At 45.5% G+C, this 23,336-nt stretch overlaps 1 protein-coding gene across 2 annotated transcripts in view; it reads left to right on the top strand.

The window, feature by feature from the left end:
• Positions 1-23,336, top strand: part of RAD18 (RAD18 E3 ubiquitin protein ligase) — a 338,638-nt gene that overhangs the window by 270,668 nt on the left and 44,634 nt on the right. Inside the window, exon 12 of one of the 2 annotated variants that reach the window (XM_088454630.1) lies at positions 16,106-16,171. The exons of the other annotated variant lie outside the window; for it this stretch is intronic. Within the exon in view, the coding sequence (XP_088310756.1) occupies positions 16,106-16,171 (66 nt within the window). The remainder of the gene's footprint in view (positions 1-16,105; positions 16,172-23,336) is intronic. 2 annotated transcript variants of the gene reach the window in all.

Below are 23,336 nucleotides of genomic sequence, written 5' to 3'. Positions count from 1 at the left end.
GTTGTATCAGCCCCATGTAAGGAGCTCTCCAGGCTGCTTCCCGGGAACTGACAGCTAAATTTCTTCCATAACTTGCAGCTAATGAGCTTCTCAGGATGTTTCCTACATTGTCATTTAGACGGAGCTTTGCAGACGACCGGTGTGCGCGCACGCCGTGACCTGATTGACACAGGGCAGCAAAAGTGTATTATATGTTATTTTCTTGTTTGAGTCCATGGGAGAACCTCTGATCTTTATTCTGTGCTTCCTCAAGGTCTCTGGCAGATGTCACCTACTGTACCTTGGCTGGTGCTCGGAGGGTCTCGTCGCCTGGCCGTTTAGTTTGTGTCTCCTCTGCAGAAATACACAGAGCTAATTAGATCACCTCTTGGCGTGAATTCGCTGACACAATGACCTTACATCCTCAATCTGACAAGGAAAGCAAGTGCATAGATTAAAGTGACATTGTGATACTTTATTCTACGTCCAGATATCTCACAAGCTGTTATCTTTCGTCTTCTGTTTCATATATTTGTGACGTCTAATCGCAACCAGCAAAAGTCAGTCAGTTATTCATGAGAATGCAGCTTAACCATTCACTGGGAACCAGTGACATCGCCATGGCAAGAACTGACTTGCTGAAATGTAATATGGTGCCTCGTACCTCAGTGACGTCTCTGGTTCCTAGGGAATGGTTAGGCTGCATTCTCATGAATACTTGCTCAGCCCCCCCGAATGACGGCCTCCCCTATGTGTAAGGAAATGATGGTCTTAACTGCAAGACAGTACATAAGGCCTTCATTATATCAATTTATTACTTGAGAGATACTCCTAATTAATAGGGAATTATTTGCAATGTACTGCTCAATTCATTTTGCATTTAAATGTCGTTGTGAAGATTTTTCAAAGCTTGGAGAGAGATAAAGTACCAACCAATCAGCTCCTAACTGTCATGTCACAGGCTGTGTTTGAAAAATGTCAGTTAGAAGCTGATTGGTACTTTATCTCTCTCCAAGCTTTGATAAATCTCTCCCTGTATTTCCTATAACAAAGGCAGTAAGAGGGTCTTCTGTCCCTCACACACACCTAGGCCTGCGGCAGGGTAAGACAGTGGTGCGAGCGACCGTCTCTCCCTCCGCTGCACCTCCCCAGGTCATGCCCCCACCGCCCTCTCTTTTATTCTCCTTTTGAGGTCTGCCTGGCACCCCCTCTGTCTCTTGACCAACTTTCCCTTCCTCATCCCGGGAGACTTCAACATGCCGATTGGCAATCCCACTTATGCTGCACCTTCAGAATTCTCTCCATCATGTCATTGTCCTGCCTCTCACAATTCATCTCCTGTTACCCCCACGCCACGGTCACTTCCATGAGCCGATCTTTTCCCGCAGCTGTGTATTCTCTGACTCCACCAGACCCCCCCTCTCTGGCCATCATCTCCCTTTCCTGCTTCCATCACTTCCGAGGCTTTTCTCACCAAATGTAACCTTGCCGTATTCACCCATGATACTTTCTCCCTCATTTATCTCAGCGCTCTCCGCCATCTTCTACCTTTCCAGCCCTATCTAAGCGGTCTCCCCTTGTACAACAGCACCCTGACCTCTGTCCTTATCCGCGCTGCCTCAGATGTCACTTAGAGTCTGGAGTGTTGGCTCCATCTCACCCTCCCAGTACTGTTCCATAGAGTAGAAGTCTCCTAGTGGTTTATGGTTCTGCTGAGGCTGTCTGACCAGTACTGTACCCCATCTTTTTTTAACGTTAAACTAACAAGGACACTGAGACGGAGATTGGCGTAAATCAGGACACAGATTTACTAATTGGAATAGCAAATAGGGATGGCTTGTTCACGACTTTATTCAATCAAAAAAATATATATTTCCATTGCAAAATAAGCATAGAAGGGAGTTCCTGGCACGCCTTCACCGGCCACCTAATCACAGGTGTTCGTGCTCCCAGTTTGTAGTGGGAACCAGCGTAGGCTGCCTGGCTCTGGTGCTGGTTGAGGATTTATGAAGGGGCCAAACTGGTTTTTAATTACAATTAATGTCATTAAAATTAAACCGTGCACTGTACATGGGAACCGGCAGTAATTATGTATGTGAACATCACATTAAGTGGAGCGTGTCTGCAAATGCATCACTCTGGCCAAATGGGTTCTATTAAAGGTAAAAGGCAAGACCCAATCTCTGCGTCAGGTCCAGGTGCATTCTGGTAAAGGCGTCACACACGTGACCTTAATAACACCTAATGCTCCCTCACTCTCATGAGTCATTTAAGCCTCAAATAAGACTAAGGGGCCCATTTATGAATGATCTAATTTGCGATGCGATCTGGGCATGAGATTACCACCCATGATCACGTTGCAAAATGTGATCACAGCGCCGGGATGTATAATCCGGCACATAAAGGGACAGGGGCTCCAAACAGAAGCCCGCCCCTACGATGTGCCCGGAGTGCTGACAAGACTGCTGCGCATTCACAGTCCCGCTGACTGCACAAGCGCGGCCGCTATTTACGGGGGAGGGTTCAATGGGCTAACGCCAACGGGGCCAGTTTCCGGGGGATGCGCCTGCCGGTGAGAACGGAGGGATCGCAGCAGGTAGCGGAGATATCTGATGCTGTCCCTCTGTGATACATCTGGGGGGAAACTTAATATTTGTGGTTAACCCCGAAAATGGGTGTTTTCACGGATTAAGTCATGATAAATGGGCCCCTACCCTTAGTATTTTAGAAGACAAATAAGCTGGTTTATTTAATGGCCAGGGATAGTACATACTGGTCGGAGGATGGATATTGATGGGACGCTGGGCTCCGCACGTTGAGGCTCTTCCAGTTTGTGGGAGCTGCTGCGGAGTGCAGGGAGCCAGCGTGTAGCTTTATCCTCACTGGACGGAGCATGTTGTGCGCGTCATACACTGAATAAAGCAATATGAGGGAACATGAGCAATGAGGGGCCCGTGAAACAAATTACATTCCTGGATATTGCAAAATCATAAAATAGGGGTTTGGCTGTATTTCTTGGTTCATTCAGCCATATCCATTATCATATCAATGTACAGTGCTGACAATCACTTATTCTATGATGGTAAATAAACAAATATATATATATATATATATATATATATATATATATAAATAATATGGTTGCCAGCAGGGGAACGTTGGGCCTCACTTGTCCTTTCAAACTGTGCAGTTCTCGCCCTGCAGATCAGATCTCACTTAGACATGCTGTAAGGCTGAAGCTGTTTAGCACACACTTTGCTGTTCTGCTCTCGATGTATAACAGCAGAAGCCAGTTGATCTCTTCCCTATCTCCAAATTAGAGCTCACCCACCCGCAGCCATGAATCAGAGAGGCTACATAAACCGCCAATGTCCTTTTTAATTTATATGCATGCAAAGGCAGTTTACACAGGGGTCTATTTACTAAGCAGTTAGGAGACAGAGTGAAAAGTGATAAGGTGCCAGCCAATCAGCTCCCAACTGCCATCTCATAGGCTGTGTTTGAAAAATGACAGTTGGGAGCTGATTGGCTGGCACCTTATCACTTTTCACTCTATCTCCTAACACTGCTTAGTAAATAGAATCCACAGTGTCTCAAATACAAAAAAAAAAGGAAACCAGAGCCTAACCCCTCTGACCATCACTCTGCTCAGCCCCTGGAACATAGCGAAGGGGGTCCAGCGTTCGTACAGCATATAGATTACGGCAGGGGTTCCCAAAGTTCCTTGAATCACTTCGCCCTAGTGTAGCTGCATTTTTTTCACAGCACCCCTAGGCCAAAAGCTTCCTGTTGAGCAATTTAACAATATAATCACTTCTGCCAAAACTTTTTATTTTATTTGAGGTGTTCTAGTTGTATTGCTTTACATATGGGCTGAAACGGATCGAGATGAAACAAAGTGCAGGTTATTTCTAGGAGTTTCAATAATATAATATAATATACCAGCGCTCAAAATATATAATACAATCAATATAAGCATTAAGCAAAATGTATTCACATATGCACAATAAAATCAAAATATAAATAAGGAATAAAAGGATGTATATAGAGATGTAAATTCACAATTCTCAGTACTGTTAAAATGCACTATAAAACCAAAAAAGTTTAGTAAATAAATGTATAGCAGTTATCTCATGGAGGCTCCAATTCCCAGTAGTCCCTTTCAGTGAGTAGGGATGTGCACTCCCATTCTGTATATTTACCGATTAGTGTCCATATAATATATCAGGGTCTTTCTTAGCGACGCTAGCAGGCTGTCGCAGATGCAGTAGTAGCCCATTGGGCGCGGTTGCCGGTCCAAATGGCCGTTTTTGATAGTAGAGCGTCTCACCAGTGTCTGGGAAATAGAATAGGCTCCTTAGTAGTTGAAGGTGGTTATATAAGAGCCCGTGCTGACGCGTTTCGCTCTGTGGAGTCACAGATTTATTATTTTATTCCACTCCAAAATGATGCATTTTCATTCAAATCGGATCAGTAGTTATTGCACCAACTTGAACAAATAGACACAACGTTCTTATAATGGGTGTGATATGTATTACCGCCGGCCGCGGAAATCCCTATCGTCCTAAAGGTAAGTATTTACTAACCTAACCTCCCTAACCCTCCTTAGGGGTGCCTAACCCCCGCTCTAAGTGCCTAAACCTAACCCTCCCTTCCCCGCTGCCAAAACCTAATTCCCCCCCGGGGGTGCCTAACCCTCCCTCCCCCTAGCCTAACCCTAACCTCCCAGGGGGTGCCTAACCCTAAGTCCCCCCCGGGAGCCCTAAACCTAACCCGAGCGCGGCTCTCCGCATCCGCTGTACACACATACAGTGCATCTGGAAAATATTACGCTTCACTTTTTCCACATTTTGTAATGTTACAGCCTTATTCCAAAATGGAATAAATTAATTTTTGTCCTCAAAATTCTACATACAATACCTCATAATGACTACGTGTAAAAAGTTTTTTTTTGCAAATGTAATTAAAAAAACCACTAAGAAATCACATGTACATAAGTATTCATGGCCTTTGCCATGAACCTCAAAATTGAGCTCAGGTGCATCCTGTTTCCACTGATCATCCTTGAGATGTTCCTACAGCTTAATTGGAGTCCACCTGTGGTAAATTCAGTTGATTGGACATGATTTTGAAAGGCATACACCTGTCTATATAAAGGTCCCACACTTGACAGTGCATGTCAGAGCAGAAACCAAGCATGAAGTCCAAGGAATTGTCTGTAGACAGGATTATCTCGAGGCACAAATCTGGGGAGGGGTACAGAAAAATATCTGCTGCTTTGAAGGGCTCAATGAGCACAGTAGCCTCCATCATCCGTAAATGAAAGAAGTTCGGAACCACCAGGACTCTTACTAGAATTGGCTGGCCGTCTAAACTGAGTAATCGTGGGAGAATGGCCCTAGTCAGGGGGGTGACCAAGAACCCGATGGGCACTCTGTCAGAGCTACAGTGTTCCTCTGTGGAGAGAGGAGAACCTTCCAGAAGGACAACCATCTCTGCTGCAATCCACCAATCAGGCCTGTATGGTAGAGTGGCCAGATGAAAGCCACTCCTTAGTAAAAAGCACATGACAGCCTGCCTGGAGTTTGCCAAAATGCACCTGAAGGACTCTCAGACCATGAGAGACAAAGATTGAGTTCTTTGGCGTGAATGCCAGGCGTTATGTTTGGAGAAAACCAGGCACTGCTCATCACCAGGCCAAAACCATCCCTACAGTGAAGCATGGTGGTGGCAGCATCATGCTGTGGTGATGTTTTTCAGCAGCAGGAACTGGGAGACTAGTCAGGATAGAGGGAAAGATGAACGCAGCAATGTACAGACACATCGTGGATGAAAACCTGCTCCAGAGCACTCTTGAACTCAATTTTTAGCAGGACAACAACCCTAAGCACACAGCCAAGATATCAAAGGAGTGGCTTCAGGTCAACTCTGTGAATGTCCTTGAGTGGCCCAGCCAGAGCCCAGACTTGAATCCGATTGAACATCTCTGGAGAGATCTGAAAATGGCTGTGCACCGACGCTTCCTATCCAACCTGATGGAGCTTGTGAGGTGCTGCAAAGAGCAATGGGCGAAACTGCCCAAAGATAGGTGTGCCAAGCTTGTGGCATCATATTCAAAAAGACTTGAGGCTGTAATTGCTGCCAAAGGTACATCAACAAAGAATTGAGCAAAGGCTGTGAATACTTATGTACATGTGATTTTCTTAGTAGTATTTTTTTTTAAATTAAATTTGCAAAGATCTCAAAATACTTTTTATTTATTTATGGGGTATTGTGTGTAGAATTTTGAGGACAACAATTAAGTTATTCCAATTTGGAATTATATATATATATATATATATATATATATATATATATATATATATATATAAAATATATATCCGTTATGATGGTGACAAATTAGTGTTTACTCCGCCAGCAATAACCACACTATTATCAGCGATAACTCTACCATTGTTAAGTGTTCCTTTTACATGTGGAGGCAATTTACCATTTCTTCTTTTTCCATTAAAGGGTCTTTTTCTAAAATACATAAAATGCTTCTTCTAGCTCTTTAGCTGGATAAACCATGTCTTTTTCATTTGCAGCTCTGATATTTATAAAGATGTGTTGTTACTAAAAGAAACCCCTACAGTGAATCATCTCGGGATGGCATTAAAAGAAAGACAAAACACAAAACATTAAATAAAGACAATTGTTAATGACATTTTCTTTGGACATTCTGGATCTTTTTAAAATAAATGAATCTATTTCTCCGGAAGGGTGGAGGAGGGGGAGTAGAGATATTGAACATGTAAGTCACAGAGCAAGTGCAGGTTATAGTACTATATATAATAATAATCACATTGGAAAGATATATTTATTTTTATTTATTATAAGATATATTTCCGTCTGAAAAGTAGTAATCTAATCCAAAGGGAAATATACATAAAGGATGAAGCACAACAGGAGTAAAATATAGCATTAGTTTTCCAATCTATTTTCCGTACCACAAGCACATACACAAACCAGTTTAGTTAAACCAATTAACCTCCCTATATAGGAGGCACATAGATCCTCCGACATGTGAAAGCCCATGTGCTGCCATGCATTACACTATTCTCTCTGTGCAATTAGGTTTTACTGATGAGAGACAGGAATATATAATGAGCTATGTGGTGGTATACAGTATAATGTATAGATTGTGATGCTGGGATATTGCTGTGTTAGGGCAGTCATCCATGCCAGGAGTCCACATACATATGAATACCCAGTGTTCTGGTAGGAACTTAGGATGAGTAGGTCTGGTAATTGGGTATCAGCACACTAAGGGCCATATTCAATTAGCGGTGAAAACTGCAGTTTTTTGCCATAAAAAGGTGATATTTTCGCCAAAAAACAGGCAAATGCAACTGGCAAAAAAGAAACCTGGAGATAAGTTTTCTCCATCCCAGACCAGGCGACAGAAAAATGCAAAATCGCTATTTTTGGCTAAAAATGTGGAGATTTCTTTCAGAACCCTTCGACCACCCCCCCCCCCCCCCCCTAATGATAATTTACCCACAAAAAAATTGTAAGTTGCGCACTTTGGCGAAAAATAACCGTGCAATTTTGGGTGGAAAAAAAAAATGTTGAAAATGATAGGAAGCTATTTTATTTCCAGGAAATTACTGTTCCACGTAAATTGGGGGTTCGATAAAATGGGTGCAAGTATATTTTCGTGTCGTACAAACGCAATTTTAATAACCGTAAAAAAACTCCTGCTGCGACCATGTGCGAAGTTTTAAATACTTCCCACATCCATACCGTCCCCCGAAATATCAGACCCAATATATTAAAACCATTTTCAAAGTTTGGGGGGGTTTTTTCACCCAAAATTTGCGCTGTCGTTTTTTGCCAAAGTGCGCAACTTTCAATTTTTTTGGGGGGGGTAATTTATTATTAGGGAGGGTGTCCAAAGGGTTCTGAAAGAAATCATTACATTTGTAGCCAAAAATAGTGATTTCACATTTTTTTTTCGCCTGGTCTGGAATGGAGAAAACTTTTCTCCAGTTTTTTTTTCGCCAATTGCGTTTTTGCCTGTTTTTTGGGCTTAAACGTCCGTTGTCGCCTATGGCGAAAAAAATTTCAGTTTTCGCCGCTAATTGAATACAGCCCTAAGGCACAAACATACAAGAGAGTAGCCTGTATCACATTGGCCGAAACCCAGCAAGGGAAGATAGAATGAGCAGCAATACCCCTTAATACAATGGTAGCCATCCTGTTACACTTCAGGTTCCACATGAGCGACCATCTAACCTGCATTAACCTTTGAACCAAGTGTTACAGACTATGAACAAGAAATGTGACTATAAAGCAGGTGAGAGCTTGATGGATTATTTAAAATTTGCCTATAAAACTGCATTTCTGGGCTCCATAATCTATTTGTATATCTGCTTTCGGCATATGTGCTGTACAGACTGAGAATATGTTGTTTATTTATTGACCGTTATTTATATATTCACAGACATGTTACACAGTGCATATCATGCTTTGTTACATTAAACTTTTATTTTGTCAAGGATAAAAGTAACAAAGATCTACGGCTCGATCCAATTAGATGCGAATTGCAAGTAGCGAGTTTGTTTCTTAAAACTCGCACACATCGCCGTAAAGCACACTCCCGAGAATTCTCCAATCCAATTAAAAATGCCTTTTCGCACTACTCACAGCGGAGGGGTGCGAACTGACTGCCAAATGAGATTTGCGAGAAATGCATGAAAATGTGGGGAGACCATCCTGGACCCCCCAAAATGGATAATTTCGTTAGCAGGACTGAATTAGAAGGCTGTTTGTGGCCATTAGGAAGTTACTGTAGGTTTTGGTGTCAAATGGCTAATTTGTTTTTTTTTTGTTTTTTTAAATGCAAGAAAATTATAAAAAACAAACTTTTTATGTTTAATCTCAAACGAATTAAATGAAAAATGCAAAAAAAAAGTAGGAAAAAGGGTGATTTTGGGGTACTTTGAGGGCACCTTGAAAAATTAAAATAAAAATTATATAAACAATTATTTTTCAACTTTAAAAATATTGTAATTACCTTTGGGGTGCCTAAACTAACGAAAAAGTTGATTTTGGGGTAATTTAAAGAATTTTTTTTAACCCAAAAAAATTACATGTCTTTTTTGGAATAATTAAGGTAATTGAAAACTTCCAAATGCCTAACTAGCCATTAGGGGGGGTGTCCAAGGGGTTCAGCACAGTTTCCCGACATTTTAACCTTAAAATAAAGATTTTCCTTTCCATCTCTCACCCTCAGGGAGGTGCGAGTGGAAAGTTGCGAATTCAGTCTGACCAGTGCGAGTTGCTAAGTGGATTGCATAATGAATTCGCTATGCGAACTCAAAGTGAAAATCGTACCTCGCAATTTCCACCTAATAGGTTTGACCCCATAAAACATGTTTACAAAGCTTCATGTCTCGCGGCATGTCCAGCGCACGCTATACTAAACCATTGCTGCACCTTGATCTGACTTTGTTACTGCGGAGCACTGTTCTTACTTTTGTACTTGTGGGATGCAGATACGTACAAGCACAGCAGTAAATAACTCAGACGGTATTCAATGCTGGGTTGCCATATTATTTATGCCGATGCACATATCCATGAAGAACGGCTGTACTTAAAGCAAAGAGCAATCATTATTTTTTTATGGAGCCGCTCACATCTTATGCAGTTGCTGCTTGTACTGTGTAGATTCATGCACCCGGAAAGGATGCCCTGGTTGACTTAGCCTTAAATCCGTTACCGAGCGTGTGAGAGGCAGGCTGCGCATCCCTGATATATATTCCTGTCAGAAGGAGCAAACATATATCATTGGGACACAGAAAGCCCCTAAAAGTATACTGCAGGGCTGGCGCTGGAGAAACATCCTGGCGCTGAGCCTGCATGCCTTCATTTCTGGAATTCCAAGAGCTGCTTTTCTGCTCCTCGCACATCCTGAATCTGCCATTGGACCGTGAGCTGCACACACTGATACACTGTAACAGGTCGGCTCCTTTTACATCGTTACTGTACAGTCTTGGCAAATAAAAAGGTTTGCAGCTTGCAAGGTAAACAAGTTTTTACATAAACTGTGAGGGGTTATATTTACTAAAGTGAGAGTTTTTAAAGTGGAGATGTTGCCCATAGCAACCAATCACATTCTCTCCTGCCCCTCTGTCTGCATCTGTTTCTCTCCTGCCCCTCTGTGCCTGCGTCTGTTTCTCTCCTGACCCTCTGTGCCTGCGTCTGTTTCTCTCCTGACCCTCTGTGTCTGTTTCTCTCCTGCCCCTGTGTGTCTCCATTTTTCTCTCCTGCCCCTCTGTGTCTGCGTCTGTTTCTCTCCTGCCCCTCTGTGCCTGCGTCTGTTTCTCTCCTGCCCCTCTGTGCCTGCGTCTGTTTCTTTCTTGTCCCTCTGTGTCTGTCTGTTTCTCTCCTGCCTCTGTGTGTCTCCATCTTTCTCTCCTGCCCCTCTGTGTCTGCATCTGTTTCTCTCCTGCCCCTCTGTGTCTGTTTCTCTCCTGCCCCTCTGTGTCTGTTTCTTTCCTGCCCCTCTGCGTCTGTTTCTCTCCTGCCCATCTGTGTCTGCGTCTGTTTCTCTCCTGCCCCTCTGTGTCCGCATCTGTTTCTCTCCTGCCCTCTGTGTCTGTTTTTCTCCTGCCCCTCTGTGTCTGTTTCTCTCCTGCCCCTCTGTGCCTGCGTCTGTTTCTTTCTTGCCCCTCTGTGTCTGTCTGTTTCTCTCCTGCCTCTGTGTGTCTCCATCTTTCTCTCCTGCCCCTCTGTGTCTGTTTCTCTCCTGCCCCTCTGTGTCTGTTTCTTTCCTGCCCCTCTGCGTCTGTTTCTCTCCTGCCCCTCTGTATCTGCGTCTGTTTCTCTCCTGCCCCTCTGTGTCCGCATCTGTTTCTCTCCTGCCCCTCTGTGTCTGCATCTGTTTCTCTCCTGCCCTCTGTGTCTGTGTCTGTTTTTCTCCTGCCCCTCTGTGCCTGCGTCTGTTTCTCTCCTGCCCCTCTGTGTCTGTTTCTTTCCTGCCCCTCTGCGTCTGTTTCTCTCCTGCCCCTCTGTGTCTGTGTCTGTTTCTCTCCTGCCCCTCTGTGTCTGTTTCTTTCCTGCCCCTCTGCGTCTGTTTCTCTCCTGCCCCTCTGTGTCTGCGTCTGTTTCTCTCCTGCCTCTCTGCATCTGTTTCTCTCCTGCCCGTGTGTGTCTCCATCTTTCTCTCCTGCCCCTCTGTGTCTGCATCTGTTTCTCTCCTGCCTCTCTGCGTCTGTTTCTCTCCTGCCCCTCTGTGTCTGCGTCTGTTTCTCTCCTGCCCCTCTGCGTCTGTTTCTCTCCTGCCCCTCTGCGTCTGTTTCTCTCCTGCCCCTCTGTGTCTGTCTGTTTCTCTCCTGCCCCTCTGTGTCTGCGTCTGTTTCTCTCCTGCCCCTCTGTGTCGGCATCTGTTTCTCTCCTGCCCCTCTTTCTCTGTTTCTCTCCTTCTTTCTCTGTGTCTGCGTCTGTTTCTCTCCTGCCCCTCTGTGTCTGCGTCTGTTTTTCTCCTGCCCCTCTGTGTCTGTCTGTTTTTCTCCTGCCCCTCTGTGCCTACGTCTTTCTCTCCTGCCCCTCTATGCCTGCATCTGTTTCTCTCCTGCCCCTCTGTGTCTGCATCTGTTTCTCTCCTGCCCCTCTGTGTCTGTTTTTCTCCTGCCCCTCTTTGCCTGCGTCTGTTTCTCTCTTGCCCCTCTGTGTCTGCGTCTGTTTCTCTCCTGCCCCTCTGTCTGCGCATCTGTTTCTCTCCTGCCCCTCTGTCTGCGCGTCTGTTTCTTTCCTGCCCCTCTGTGCCTGCATCTGTTTCTCTCCTGCCCCTCTGTCTGCGCGTCTGTTTCTCTCCTGCCCCTATGTACCTGCATCTGTTTCTCTCCTGCCCCTCTGTGCCTGCATCTGTTTCTCTCCTGCCCCTCTGTCTGCGCGTCTGTTTCTCTCCTGCCCCTCTGTGCCTGCATCTGTTTCTCTCCTGCCCCTCTGTCTGCTCGTCTGTTTCTTTCCTGCCCCTCTGTGCCTGCATCTGTTTCTCTCCTGCCCCTCTGTGCCTGCATCTGTTTCTCTCCTGCCCCTCTGTCTGCGCGTCTGTTTCTCTCCTGCCCCTCTGTGCCTGCATCTGTTTCTCTCCTGCCCCTCTGTGCCTGCATCTGTTTCTCTCCTGCCCCTCTGTCTGCTCGTCTGTTTCTTTCCTGCCCCTCTGTGCCTGCATCTGTTTCTCTCCTGCCCCTCTGTGCCTGCATCTGTTTCTCTCCTGCCCCTCTGTCTGCGCGTCTGTTTCTCTCCTGCCCCTATGTACCTGCATCTGTTTCTCTCCTGCCCCTCTGCCTGCATCTGTTTCTCTCCTGCCCCTCTGTCTGCTCGTCTGTTTCTTTCCTGCCCCTCTGTGCCTGCATCTGTTTCTCTCCTGCCCCTCTGTGCCTGCATCTGTTTCTCTCCTGCCCCTCTGTTCGTCTGTTTCTCTCCTGCCCCTCTGTGCCTGCATCTGTTTCTCTCCTGCCCCTCTGTCTGCTCGTCTGTTTCTTTCCTGCCCCTCTGTGCCTGCATTTGTTTCTCTCCTGCCCCTCTGTGCCTGCATTTGTTTCTCTCCTGCCCCTCTGTCTGCGCGTCTGTTTCTCTCCTGCCCCTCTGTGCCTGCATCTGTTTCTCTCCTGCCCCTCTTTCTCTGTTTCTCTCCTTCTTTCTCTGTGTCTGCGTCTGTTTCTCTCCTGCCCCTCTGTGTCTGCGTCTGTTTCTCTCCTGCCCCTCTGTGTCTGTGTCTGTTTCTCTCCTGCCCCTCTGTCTGCGCGTCTGTTTCTCTCCTGCCCCTCTGTGCCTGCATCTGTTTCTCTCCTGCCCCTCTTTCTCTGTTTCTCTCCTTTCTCTGTGTCTGCGTCTGTTTCTCTCCTGCCCCTCTGTGTCTGCGTCTGTTTCTCTCCTGCCCCTCTGTGTCTGCGTCTGTTTCTCTCCTGCCCCTCTGTGTCTGCGTCTGTTTCTCTCCTGCCTCTCTGTGTCTGTTTCTCTCCTGCCCCTCTTTCTCTGTTTCTCTCCTTCTTTCTCTGTGTCTGCGTCTGTTTCTCTCCTGCCCCTCTGTGTCTGCGTCTGTTTCTCTCCTGCCCCTCTGTGTCTGCGTCTGTTTCTCTCCTGCCCATCTGTGTCTGTGTCTGTTTCTCTCCTGCCCCTCTGTGTCTGTGTCTGTTTTTCTCCTGCCCCTCTGTGTCTGTCTGTTTTTCTCCTGCCCCTCTGTGCCTGCGTCTTTCTCTCCTGCCCCTCTATGCCTGCATCTGTTTCTCTCCTGCCCCTCTGTGTCTGCATCTGTTTCTCTCCTGCCCCTCTGTCTGCGCGTCTGTTTCTTTCCTGCCCCTCTGTGCCTGCATCTGTTTCTCTCCTGCCCCTCTGTCTGCGCGTCTGTTTCTTTCCTGCCCCTCTGTGCCTGCATCTGTTTCTCTCCTGCCCCTCTGTCTGTGCGGCTGTTTCTTTCCTGCCCCTCTGTGCCTGCATCTATTTCTCTCCTGCCCCTGTCTGCGCGTCTGTTTCTTTCCTGCCCCTCTGTGCCTGCATCTGTTTCTCTCCTGCCCCTCTGTGCCTGCATCTGTTTCTCTCCTGCCCCTCTTTCTGCTCGTCTGTTTCTTTCCTGCCCCTCTGTGCCTGCATCTGTTTCTCTCCTGCCCCTCTGTCTGCGCGTCTGTTTCTCTCCTGCCCCTATGTACCTGCATCTGTTTCTCTCCTGCCCCTCTGTGCCTGCATCTGTTTCTCTCCTGCCCCTCTGTCTGCGCGTCTGTTTCTCTCCTGCCCCTCTGTGCCTGCATCTGTTTCTCTCCTGCCCCTCTGTCTGCTCGTCTGTTTCTTTCCTGCCCCTCTGTGCCTGCATCTGTTTCTCTCCTGCCCCTCTGTGCCTGCATCTGTTTCTCTCCTGCCCCTCTGTCTGTTCGTCTGTTTCTCTCCTGCCCCTCTGTGCCTGCATCTGTTTCTCTCCTGCCCCTCTGTCTGCTCGTCTGTTTCTTTCCTGCCCCTCTGTGCCTGCATCTGTTTCTCTCCTGCCCCTCTGTCTGCGCATCTGTTTCTTTCCTGCCCCTCTGTGCCTGCATCTGTTTCTCTCCTGCCCCTCTGTCTGCGCGTCTGTTTCTCTCCTGCCCCTCTGTCTGCGCGTCTGTTTCTTTCCTGCCCCTGTCTGCGCGTCTGTTTCTTTCCTGCACCTCTGTGCCTGCATCTGTTTCTCTCCTGCCCCTCTGTGCCTGCATCTGTTTCTCTCCTGCCCCTCTGTGCCTGCATCTGTTTCTCTCCTGCCCCTCTTTCTGCTCGTCTGTTTCTTTCCTGCCCCTCTGTGCCTGCATCTGTTTCTGTCCTGCCCCTCTGTCTGCGCGTCTGTTTCTCTCCTGCCCCTATGTACCTGCATCTGTTTCTCTCCTGCCCCTCTGTGCCTGCATCTGTTTCTCTCCTGCCCCTCTGTCTGCGCGTCTGTTTCTCTCCTGCCCCTCTGTGCCTGCATCTGTTTCTCTCCTGCCCCTCTGCTCGTCTGTTTCTTTCCTGCCCCTCTGTGCCTGCATCTGTTTCTCTCCTGCCCCTCTGTCTGCGCGTCTGTTCCTCTCCTGCCCCTCTGTGCCTGCATCTGTTTCTCTCCTGCCCCTCTGCTGCTCGTCTGTTTCTTTCCTGCCCCTCTGTGCCTGCATCTGTTTCTCTCCTGCCCCTCTGTGCCTGCATCTGTTTCTCTCCTGCCCCTCTGTGCCTGCATCTGTTTCTCTCCTGCCCCTCTGTCTGTTCGTCTGTTTCTCTCCTGCCCCTCTGTCTGTTCATCTGTTTCTCTCCTGCCCCTCTGTGCCTGCATTTGTTTCTCTCCTGCTCCTCTCTTTCTTGATTTTCACTTGCTTGTCTGCCTTTTTTATTTAAACCTCAGTACCTACTCTTGGAGGCCCGTCTTCAGTTCTGCCTGCTGTTAATCCGAACAGACTTTGCAGCGCACCCCACATCGTTGGCCTGCTCGCATGTACACAGTGGACCTAATACATGTACCTGGATTGTGTTTTTAAACTTTAAACTGCACGCAGACATAGAGGCTAAGTGTTAACACCATTCTTAGAAGCAGTTGTTATTTTTAGTTTATTTTTCTAGTATTAAAGATACTTCAAGCCCTATTTCATTCAGTTCAGACGTGATCATCTTCACTGTATTTGTGGTCCAGTGATTTGTACAAAAGCTGTCAGCTTTCCAGTCCTGCATCGCTCCAGCAGAAGGCGCTGTTGTAGAGGGATATTTATCTATAGATGTTGATCGATAATGCCAGGATTTAAGCACTGAAGAAACATTTAGTGCCTGTCTGTTTCCCCTTAGGCTCCGTCACACACGACACTGCTCTTAAACCAGAGAGTTATCTCTGCATCTGGTCCTGCGGATGGCTGTGTTGCCCGATGATTCATGTGTCCTTGTCAGGATTTCTTACTTCCTTGGTTTTTGCTTGGAGACTAGAAGCATTTTTTCTGGACTCCTGTATAGTATTAACTAGTTGTACTATTCCTGTGCTAACTGCGTAGCTTGGGAGCAGTCACAGAGCCTATTGTACCTAACACATGTTTAAGACTCTGGGCAAAATAATAAACTTACAATATACCAGTAACAGGCAACAAATGGCCCCTGGGCCACACACAACCTTCGAGCCATTACCTGTGGTCCCAGCTCTATTTTGCTTTATGGTCAGGTTGGTTTGATATAGCTTGGAAGTCTTTTATAAAAGTCCTGTGGGTATGTTATTGCAGATGTGTGTTTTTACCGTGATTCACTGTATTGTTCTAAATTATTGGTGAGATTAAGGGTAATGTGTGACCAGTGGCTGAACAACGAATTGCCGGGCCCCATAGCAATAATTGGGGGAGGACCCTGGCAATGCTGTTCTATCCATGTGGGGGCCCCCTTCCTCTGATGTGTAGAGCAGGAGGCTCATCTGGCATGCACTGACTCAGGAAAGGGTTTCAGTGGGAGTGTGGGGTAGAGGGGACCCGTCATTGCACCCATTGCGGTTCCGCCCTTCTGTGCGGCTTATTTGACATTTACAATTCATTGTGTTCCCTTTCATTCCTATATACAGACAGAATGAGGTATCGGGCAGCTTCTTATCATGTTTCTCTTGTCACATTGACTCTTTCAGTTCAAGTTCTGACATTTTACGGGACATAGAAGAAGCAGCAGTTCTCGAAGAGTCACATTCCGCCCTGTAAGTACCCGATGAAATGTCTCTAACCAGCTACAGACAGACAGACTTCTGCATTAATCAGAATATTTTATTGGCATAGATACAGAGTTCCCGGTAATCACTTTTCACTTTGAAGTAGGGAATCTAGTGCAGAGAAATATATTCTGTGGCCTAAAATAGCTCTTTCATCCTGCCGGGTAGTCTAGGCTTTATGTGCAACTAATTATTCTGTGGGTTTTTTATGAATACATAAAAATGGTAATCTGTATTCATCAGTATTATATACACAATGGGTACCTGGTACATTGAACACTATACATGGCATGTTAGTCACTCTGGGATAAATGTATTATAGTGGCGCATAACTCTTCCTGCTTCGCCTCTTTACCAAGGTGAAGTAAGAAGCACTGCCGAGATGTATGAACTTCTGGACTGCCGGAGTTAAACTACCCCCCCCCCCCCCCCCCGGCGATCACTGCCAGAGCGCTCCGTACATCAGTTTAGTGCAGATGAGCTGTGTCTCACCTCCTGGCCGGCTCCAGTAGGCATCACAAGATCTCCCGGGCAGCCACCGGCTGTGGTGGGGTAACAACTGCTGCAGCTGTCAGCACATCGGTACGCCGGTAATGAAAGCGAGGCATAGCGCCCCTATCATTTAACACCCAACCCCACATTAAGACAACGGGGAGAAGTGGTATCAACACACATAACATGCACGGACACCACTAAGCCCCCATATCACCGGTTCATACATCTCCCCCTGTGTTTGAAAAATGACAGGAGCTGATTGGTTAATACTTTATCTCTCACAATTTTCTCTTTCCAAGCCATGATAAATACCGCCCCTCAGTTACAAAAATGCTAATAATAAAAATTGACATTACATGTAAGGCAATTGAAAGGTAAAATGTTCCAGGAAATATAACACATGGGGCCTGATGTATGAAGCTCTGGAATGTGATAAAGTGCAGAATGATAAACGACCAACCAATCAGCTCCCAACTGTCATGTTACAGGCCGTGTTTGAAAAATGACAGTTGGGAGCGGATTGGTTGGTCGTTTATCACTCTGCAGTTTATCACTTCCCAGAGCTTCATACATCAGGTCCCCATGGAGTTTTATGTTCTGTCAGCTGCCGGAAAGCAAGAAATCATGCAGCCTTTCAAACTCGATTAATCCCCAAAGTGTCACCCAGAACAATCGGTCGCGGTACCTATTAAAACCTACACCGCGCCTCTCTTGATGGCTGGCCCATTTGGTTTCTGCATTAAAACTAGAAAATCATATAACTTCCTTTGTGTAGGGGGAACTCGAAAAACAACTATGCTCAATCTATGTTTATAAAATAATGTCTAATAGCATTCTAGAGATTCATTTTTCAGAGATGGGCGAGCGTATAGATTCCTCCCTTATCCACAGTGGTATGGCGCCCTAACGTGCAGCAGGTGCGCTCATAATCTTGCTACGTATTTTCATGATTTTAAAGCTTTTTAGCTACATCTGAAGTAGCATTTTTATCCAGAAACAGATGAAATGGCAAGCTCAGTTTTGTTCCATCTAGATGGCCACCTAGTTTTTCATAGACTCCTTCCCTTTGGTGTCCTGCCGCGTCGTATATTCCTGTGCAGTCCGAGCTTAGGTGTCCCAAAGGGGATGTATGTCACATCATGTGACCTTCAAATGTAAAAGTCAATATTTAAATATAAAACTATTTTTTTTAATGAAAACTCTGGTCCCTTAGCTTCGAAACAAGACCAACATGAAAGTTCTACCACAATTTGAAGCAAAGTTATGATTAGTTTTAGTTGACCTTACAAGCGTACATTTAAAAAATTTTTTGTCATGTTTGCAACCCTGCAGCATGAACACTGGGTATCAATGAGGGCTAAAATGTTACATAAGACAGTTACTTTATGTCTGCTATCATCTTACCAAATTTCTTGAAAATCTGAGACTGTTGGGTTGGAAGCTGTGATGATTTGGCATGGAATGACCCTTTTTTAATTGCCGATCTAATGAACCACACCCACTTTTAATAGTCTTTTCTCTTTCAGTACCTACGTAGGCAATCATTTTGTAAACACTTTAATGACTTTAATTAAAGGGTGACACCAACTAAAATATCATTTTTCTACCCAACATCTCACCAAGTAGCACAATTGCAGGGTTCCATGAGAACTTATTCCCGCCTGTGGATCAATCTCCTTACAGTGTTTGGGGCTCTACTGTGCTGCCCTATACTTTCTGACCATACAGAGAACCCCCCGTGCTGCCATTAACTTGTGGTGCCAAACGTTTAAAGTTACTTTCTCCTTGGGTTTCTTCCATCACAAACCAAAAACTAGCCCCTTGTAATGATCCACTAAAAGGCAGAAGATACCCAATAGACAGAACCGAAAGGGAATAATTCACATTATGCTGGAGAGCTATTCTACAAACATTTTCTTCTGTGGGCAAATCCAGTTACCGGGGAAATGTTAGTTTTAAGTTATAATTAACACAAATCCCTTTTACATTGGAAATGTAATATTTTCCCCACATTGAATTAGACAACTACTGCAACAATAGACACAGTGTAAGCATTTGTCTCCATGGTATTTGTGTTAACCTTAAAGCAACAATCCCACATAGATTACTTTTTCTTTGTAGAGCAAGTTAAGTAACTTTTAAGCAAGCATCTAAGTCATGGAGGGAATACAAAGTGTATGACTGACAGGCACAAGCTCTCCGTTTCTCAGCATGTCGTGATGACAGCGGGGGAGGAATTTACAGTGGGGTCAGAGCCCAGAAATGCATTCCAAAGCTTCTCTGCTCACTGTATCATGTGACTGTGGTTGCCATGGTAGTAAATAACACTCAACAGAATTCTAAATTACAACAGCAGCTTAAAGAAATAACACAATGGAAAACTGTAATTACTATACCAACATTATTTTGCTGCCACAGTGATTTTGTTGCTATTATCTGTTATACAGGCGGCTCCAGCATGTATTGCCATTTCCTGTGAAACGCTGTGCAGTTTATTGGTTTCATAGCTTTCACTACAAGAAAATGTAGAAAAATGATAAGAAAACATCGGAAAAAAATGACATGGTAAAGCTGTTTGCCTTTCAGTGATTTTGCAATAGACTTGAGGTTTGCGACTTTGGTGGAACATGCTGGGGACTGTAGTTCCACAACAGCTGCAGAGACACAGGTCAGTTAAGGCAAACAATGGAAACCAAACAATCATTAAACAAATGTAATGGTTGTCTGGTGATCTGCCAAAGCTGCGCGGCTGGATGTCTTCACGCCGTCCGTGCCTCTGCCTGGACTGAGCCAAACAAACCCAACGCGTGACCGACTCCTGACCGGTGCCGCTAATGTGTGGGGCTTACAGCTGAGTTGTTGCCACTCTAAGTCATTCTGAGGTGGCTAACATAGCATTTCATGTTTATTCCTCCACTTAGACAGCGTGCCGTACGTACATAATAGTCCAGACTATGTTTACTAAGTAAACTCGGGGAAGTGCTTTATTCTTTACCGTGAGCAGCGAGGCGTTTGGTGAAATGGGTTTATTTGATGAGAGACACTCAATCGAAAATGAGTTGCTCTTCTAATATTAAAAAAATTATTAAAGGCACTTTCAGCTATTTATCAATATTTCCATATGTTGACACTTGAAAGCTGTAATGAAGTTCAGTGCAGCGGTCCATCGCTTATTTTATAGATTACATCCAGTATTTGTCAATTCATGTGTGTAGTCAGATAGCGTGGTCCAGATTGTAACAATGACTGTTGGCAGAAAGTTCCATACATTGATAGAACCTTGTCATAAGTAATAGTCTATATATTTAGCTGTACGGTTAGGCGCAGAACTATGGGAGACAATGGAGGCGCCCGCCGCCGGGCTCCAGCTCTGAAGGGGGCACCTCCTCCATTGTCCACAACCTATTCATCCCACTTAGGGCTGTAACTATGTACCCAGAGTGTACCGTCACGGGCCGCCCAATACATGGCACCCCTTCCCGGCACCTGAGAAGCCACCATACACTAGTGGAGAGCTCCATGTCAGACCATCAGCTGCTGCCTTCGTCTATCTATAGCCTGTCTGCATGCAAATTGCTACATTACAGTGTCAGCGGCTGTGACGGGGGGGAGGGCACCAAATTATAACTTGCCTTCGGGCGTCTGGGATGAACTTACCCCACTGTGTACGGTTGTCTTGTCACCCGTTGCCTATAAAACACTGGCTGTAGCGTCCTTCCGTGGGATTGCTGACAGGAAGTCTGCTGCGCATAGAATGATAAAGAATAATATTTTCCATCCACAATTACAACTTCCAGAGAAGTCGACGCCAACCACCCAGCTGGTTGGTAACCATGGAGCTTAGGGATGTCTTTGGCAGGCCACAGGAGCACCCATTACTGTGAGGTGGCTCTACCAAGTCTGGTATCAGGGCCTGGTACCTGAATGTGTGTCAATTTGTAAACCGTAAACTGCAAATTGCATAATTTTAAAGCCACTTGATATCTCTGCAGGCAAAAAAATAAATAAAACACACATACATCTAAATGAACTCTGTGAATAGTATTCTCCTTTAAACCCTAACTGTATAATTGCCTCCCCCCTGTCCCTTATCAAATAGACTCAGATCTATGGGGCGACCCAGATTATTCACCATTCCTTCTGTCCCTCCGCATACTTACAGGCAGCTTCCTGCAATCTGATTGGTGGATAGCTCTCCGTGTCTTTGGAATTGTTGGCGTCAGCCGGTCACTGGATTGAGATGAGCCAGTTTGAGACTTATCTAATGTGAGCACAATTCGAGCCATAGTGAATAAATTATATTTATACTTTTACACTATGGAAACCTGTTTGTGTTTGATCCACGTTGCCTAGATACCCTCTAACAAGTACCTTGAAGAACTTACTATGACTGAGATAAGCACACATTATTCACACTTTATTTAACATATTCATTTATCTGCTATTATACTTGAAGTTACAGTTGAGATTTGGACTTTTTTGTAACAAAATTCTCTTTTTTTTTTTTGTCTTTTTTTTTCTTGTTGTATTTTTTTTGTATTTATTATTGTTCCTTGTATACATTAGCGCAGTAGTATCAAAGGCACTGGCCGTCTGCTGCTCTCCCCCCTATGTTCTGTGGAAGCCTGGCTATATTTCTATACGTTAGTGTTAAAGCGTTCCGCTCTGCACCCCATCTGTGTTATTGATCACGCTGTACATCTATTACACGTGCGCCCCAACGTCTCCTTCGTACATTATTTATGTCTTTGAGGGATCCCTGAAACCTCTGCTGCATTATCCTGCGGTGAATACGAGCCCTTAACTTGGCATACGTTCCCGGCAGATCACAGAGATCCCGGCTGGCGTTCCTAGCGCTGCGCTCACAGACGATGAACCTGTCAATATCACAGGTCACAATCAAACAGAAAGTTGTTTCTTTTGGTAGGAGAGGACTAAGAAGGAAAATCTCAGCGAGCGAGGAAAATAAATACACCGGCCTCCAAGAAAAACAGCTTGCCTCCAGTAACTGTTACCCAGGACTAATAGGCACGGATCCTCCGTCTTCTAGCAAACCACTTCCATATGTCTGGATGCTATGTGCCTGGCATCTTCCTGCACTTTAATGCCCGTACTAAGCTGCCATCCTGTGCTAGGGTACCTCAAACATCCTGTTTCTAGGATTGTAGGCGCCCATCTATAATCTCGTGTCTGCCTTCAAGGCCATGGTGATGGCCCACTATGCTACTTTGCTGCCGGACGAGGCAGATGCATTGTCTCCCTTCTCGCTGGGAATACATACCCGTGCACTGGTGCCGAATACTTTATAAAAGATAGATATTGTCACTTTTGTCATCAGATCGCCCACACTTACACTTTTATAAACCGACTTCCAGTCATTTGCGGGCCTGCAAAGCCAGATACATAGGACAGGTGCCTCCTGCATGAGACCCACCTCTGCTATTCCATCTCCTGTGCTGTGACACCTGACGTTAATGCAGGGGTGGGCAACAGGTGGCCCCCCAGCTGTTGGAAAAATGCATCCCAGCATGCACTGCCACAGTTTTGCTATTTGGCAATGCTAAAACTGTTGCAGGGCATGATGGGATGTGAAGTTCAACAACAGCTGGAGGGCTGCTTATGGCCCACTCCTGCGTTATTGTAATGCTGCTGATGGGTAGCGTTCTATCCAGTATCCCAGCTCTCCATGCGTTAAACTACAGAGAATGAATAGCATTTTGCAGTTGTGATAATCCTCCATCGTTCTCATTTCCTGTCCATTACAGCAATTTTTATTACTTGTGTATTTATTTTTTTTATTGTAAGAGTAATTCATCTTCCTGCTGCTAGGAGACATGACAGAAGTTGTGACTTGGTCAGCGCTCGGCCGCGCTTCATGACTCCCAGATTAATTCTTTGGTTAAACATTGTGTTTGCTCTTTGCGTGTTGCTGAGCAGTCTGTGTCTTCTGCCAACTCATTGTCTGCTGCAAAACAGATTTTTACCTTCTCTTAACCGCAGCCTCCCGGCACCCGGTCTGCAGTACATGAAGGCAAAGCCATTGTTTGTTCACCGTAACACATTGCAAGGGATTAGCTGCGGATTCAGATCCAAATTCTGTTCCTTTCTCCTGTTGACTGGGACCTATAAAGCGAGAATGGGCCTGGGTGAAAGAACAGAAGAGTTCAGTTGGCCTGACATTATGTTACAGGAGTCTTCGCCATTGTTGGGTCCGTTCGTTTGCGTTTCCTCTGCACACAACAGTTTAGGTCTGAATATCAGGTGTAATTGTATCTGCATGGCAGGTCTAGCCGTTGTAGTGCCAGCAGTATTCATATAAACGCATATAAAACTAGAAACCATTGTTTTTAGTGTCACTATACCCACTATCTTTGTTACTCCCTGTTAATAGCGTTGAAGTGTATTTCCATTTGCATTATGGGTTTTAGAACTCCTCCTCAATCCACATACTCTTATCATATCACAGGTAAGCTCATTCTTGATGATTACAATGGGCGGAATTCAATTGATTTTGCTGCCCGCATCTCCCGTCTAAAGTGACAGGAGATCGCGGGCCGCTATTCAATTGTGCCAGAATTTCACGCTGATCGCGCCCATAGAGGTCAGGTTAAGCCGCGTAAAGCAGCTAAACCCGACCAAAGTGCTGGGCACAATCGCG

The sequence above is a fragment of the Taudactylus pleione genome, unplaced genomic scaffold (genome assembly GCF_031769625.1).
Source record: "Taudactylus pleione unplaced genomic scaffold, aTauple2 ptg000624l, whole genome shotgun sequence".
Taxonomy (NCBI): Eukaryota; Metazoa; Chordata; class Amphibia; order Anura; family Myobatrachidae; genus Taudactylus; species Taudactylus pleione.
The sequence above is the reverse complement of the archived record's forward strand: the minus strand, read 5'-3'. Positions and strand labels throughout refer to the sequence as shown.